Genomic DNA, 3,649 nt, shown 5'->3' with positions numbered 1-3,649 from the left:
ATTTCAATTTACCTTTTAGGTTGTGCCGTTTGAAATAAGTATAAACAATCTAATAGATTATTAACATTTATTATTTTTCAAAGAATTTTCTGCGATATTTAATACATTTTACATGCGTTCCAACCAGTTCTTAAAACATTTATTCCACTCCGAAATGGGGGTAGTCAAAATAGCCGATTTGTATGCTTCAACCGCTTCTTCGGGTGAGCGGAAACGTTGACCACGAAGTCTTTGTATGAAATCACTTTCCATCAGGTGAGCTTCCTGCTCGTTTGCCACCAATAGCATAAAAAAAATGTAAATAAACAATAATTGCCTGTAGTTACATACATAAAATCGGAACACACTACGAAGTATTACTGTTTGCATGTAAAAAACAAGATGAGTGAGAAGTTACTATCCAGGTTGGCTTCCTCAAAACCCTACTGCCAAGTGAAGCTATAGTCCTCTTTAATCATATCAGCCGCCTTTTCGCCGATCATTATTGTCGGTATGTTAGTATTACCACTAGGAATGAGAGGCATTATCGAAGCATCCACTATCCGCAAGCCCTTAATGTTGTAGACTCTCAATCTTTCATCGACAACACCATCCGGTCCCATCGTGCACGTCCCAACTGGATGTAACATTGAATCAACAGTATTCACTACATAACATCTCCAATATTCATCTGTTCCATATACGAGACCTTCACAACCCTTTACTTTTAGTTTCACTACTTTACTACCCACTTTTCGGTAATAGGATGTCTCGGTGAGCCTTAGCATAAATTTTACAGCTTCAACTGCTAAAGATACATCTATTTTATTTCTATAGTATCCTAACTCTATAATGGGAGCATCAAACGGGTTATTGCTTCTCAATTTTACTTGTCCTCTAGATAATGGGTGTAGAAGAATGAGAAAAGTAATATCATTTTCATAGTAAACGTTCGCTTCGCTCATCGAAAAGCAAAAATCATCATCGTGGTTTATGATCGTTCGACATCCATATAATATAATTGGAACTGCAGTGGCTCCGGCGTGAATGTTGAAAGTTTGAATATTTGGTTTTTCTCTTTTTTCATTATAAAGAGAAGAATTTACTTTGAGAAAACCGCACTGAAGGGGTATTGGGTAAGAATCTAGCTCAGAAGCGAGGTATACATTCTGAATCGCAGTTTGAATACCTCTTTGTCCAGTGAAAATTAACGGAGTAAAACTATGATCTTGTAAGTTTTTACCCACTGGAAGGTCAGTTATAACATTTATGTGTAACGGTTCTAATATTTCGGAAGGTCCTATACCAGACAGCATTAAAATCTTTGGTGTATCGATAGATCCTGCTGATAAAATCACTTCTATATTTGCAAAAACATCTATTTTTTCACACGCATTAAGTATGACCCGAACACCATGAGCTCTGTTAGTTAAAGGGTCTATTAATACATTAGTAACTCTAGCGAATTTCGTGACAAAAAAGTTTGGTCTGTCTTGAGCTGGTCTTAAATACGCTTCAGCTGTGCTTGATCTTCTACCATCAGCAAAAGTAAAATGTGGTCGAGAAGCCCCTACAATTTCTGGGCCATTATTTTCTAAAACTCTCTTTATTCCAATTTCCTCATATGCATTAAGAACTCTTTCGTTTATTTTTTCAAATACAGCGTTTGCTTTAGGTCTTGATATTGCGACGGGTCCAGACGTTGAATGCAGCTTAGCATTATAAGGATTACTGAGTACTACTGGATCTGTCATACGTTCAAGTTTTTTGAAGTAATAAAGAACAGTATTCCAGTCCCATCCGGGAGCTACTTCACTCCATTCGTTGTAGTCCTCTGGTACACCTCTAGTATAAATTTCATAGTTATTGGAAGACGACCCTCCTAACATTTTTCCTCGAGTCATGAATATTTTCCCGCCGGGATGACTTTGACCGATCCCTTCATCGAGTTGAGCAGTATAGTCCCAATCATACTCTGTGTGAGCGAGTGTTGCAAACAAACTCGGTATCTGCAAAGTGAATTTAGTGTAAATGTTGTCGATAAAGTATTAAATATTAATGTATGAAATAAATGTATATAAAGCCGAAACTTAGCATTTAATCCTGAATCCTTGTGCCATTTTAATAATAGATTTTTTTTAAATGTAGATATTATCAAGCTGTGGCAAATACTTAAAGCTTCTTAATAGAGTTTTTGCTTCTAGATTTTGCTTGGAAAAGTCTCTTTAAATAATAAGTGATCTACATTATAGGTAAATGGTGCGTATAATAATTAAGATAATTGAACTTTTATTACCACACCAGCAACTGCGGGATCCCCTCCTGCTTCCAAAAGCAGAACCTTCCATTGTCGAATTTCACTTAACCTAGCAGCAACAGTGGCGCCGCCAGAACCTGCGCCAACTACTATGAAGTCGAATGAGTCGCCATCTACATAAAAGTAATAAAATATTTTATTTCGTGAAACTTTTATTATTAAGCTAATGTTAATTGATTACGCGATGGTAACTTTAAATTAAAGCAACGGTTTATCAATATCCCACTGCTGAGCTAAAGCCTCCTCTCCTTAACCTTAATTCGACCGTGTTGTTCTTATCGCTGGGGCATGTCGCAATCTCGTAAGGAGAAAATAAAAATGATTAATCAATTGAAATGAACAATTATCATAGTTATACTTATATAAAATATTTAATGATAAATATTTTTACGAAGCATAAACAAGAACTCTTAATATTTTCGTAACAATCTTCATTCGTATAAAATCTTCAAATTTCAAAATATTATGACTATAATTTAAAATTGATGTATGGTTTTATAAGAATCTCAAATTACAAGGCCCTAATGGCCTTGAACCTTATTATTTATACAATTTAAAATTAAAATGTTACATGTAATCGAAATAAAAAGAGGATGTCAATAAATTGTATTAAGCAATAAAACACGTTCTTAATAATTTATTCAAGACAAACGTACAAATAACAGGCAAAATCGCATTGAAATGCTAGTAATGTTAATGCTAGTATATGTTTATATAATATTGAACGTAGCATAACAGTTTTGTAATAATAACTATGTTTATGTACTTGAAATTAAAAGTCGTTGGTATTGAAATAAATGTTCAAGGTAGTATATGTTCTTGAGAAAAAATTGCAACAATTAAAATCAGGGCCGGATCCATATGTGTTGGTGCCGGCTTTGTGCATTGCCTAGATGCTCCGGCATGATGAACCCGGTCCTGATCACAATTAGATAGTTAAATACTTGTTTATGCACGAAAGTTTTAAAATATTCTTATACAATATCAGCCCCTTATTGGCTCACTGCTGAATCAAAGCCTCTTATAGTAAGCAAAGACTTTATAATAATATAAGATTCCTCTACTTCGCGTTAAATATACAGACGAAAACATGTGACATACGCATTGTTCTTACACGAATGATTATAATTATACTTCATACAAATATATAACCACGCAATTCATGCAATTTAATTGTTATTTAAAAACTGTTATTTTGTTAAAATTACCTTTTAAAGGGAAGGAAGCTGGCCATCCCACGGGCTCTATCGCCTGAGACAATGCCAGAAATCTGAGGAGCCATCGCAACCATGGAATATCCCTAGCGGACTGAATGACACCGAGCAAGTTATTAACAAATACATTTAGGTTCAT

At 34.8% G+C, this 3,649-nt stretch overlaps 1 protein-coding gene across 1 annotated transcript; it reads right to left on the bottom strand.

Annotated features, from left to right (window-relative positions):
• Window positions 1–422: 422 nt before the first annotated feature.
• On the bottom strand, window positions 423–3,649 carry LOC125072215 (ecdysone oxidase-like). Its single transcript, XM_047682741.1, has 3 exons — window positions 3,505–3,649; window positions 2,276–2,409; window positions 423–1,988 (listed from the first exon to the last, which is right to left on the bottom strand). The coding sequence occupies exons 1-3, from the start codon at window positions 3,647–3,649 to the stop codon at window positions 423–425; spliced, it is 1,845 nt and encodes a 614-aa protein (XP_047538697.1).

Source organism: Vanessa atalanta, chromosome 21 (assembly GCF_905147765.1).
Source record: "Vanessa atalanta chromosome 21, ilVanAtal1.2, whole genome shotgun sequence".
NCBI classification, from domain to species: domain Eukaryota; kingdom Metazoa; phylum Arthropoda; class Insecta; order Lepidoptera; family Nymphalidae; genus Vanessa; species Vanessa atalanta.
Note: the sequence above shows the minus strand (reverse complement) of the source record. Positions and strands in the feature narration are given on the sequence as shown.

Bases quoted from the DNA above. Each gene is read 5' to 3' on its own strand.
- LOC125072215 (XM_047682741.1), bottom strand. From the start codon at position 3,649: ATGAACCTAAATGTATTTGTTAATAACTTGCTCGGTGTCATTCAGTCC. The intron at 2,410-3,504 runs GTAATTTTAACA...ACTTTTATGTAG, and splicing joins AGCTTCCTTCCCTTTAAAAG to ATGGCGACTCATTCGACTTC. The intron at 1,989-2,275 runs GTAATAAAAGTT...TTCACTTTGCAG, and splicing joins ATCCCGCAGTTGCTGGTGTG to ATACCGAGTTTGTTTGCAAC.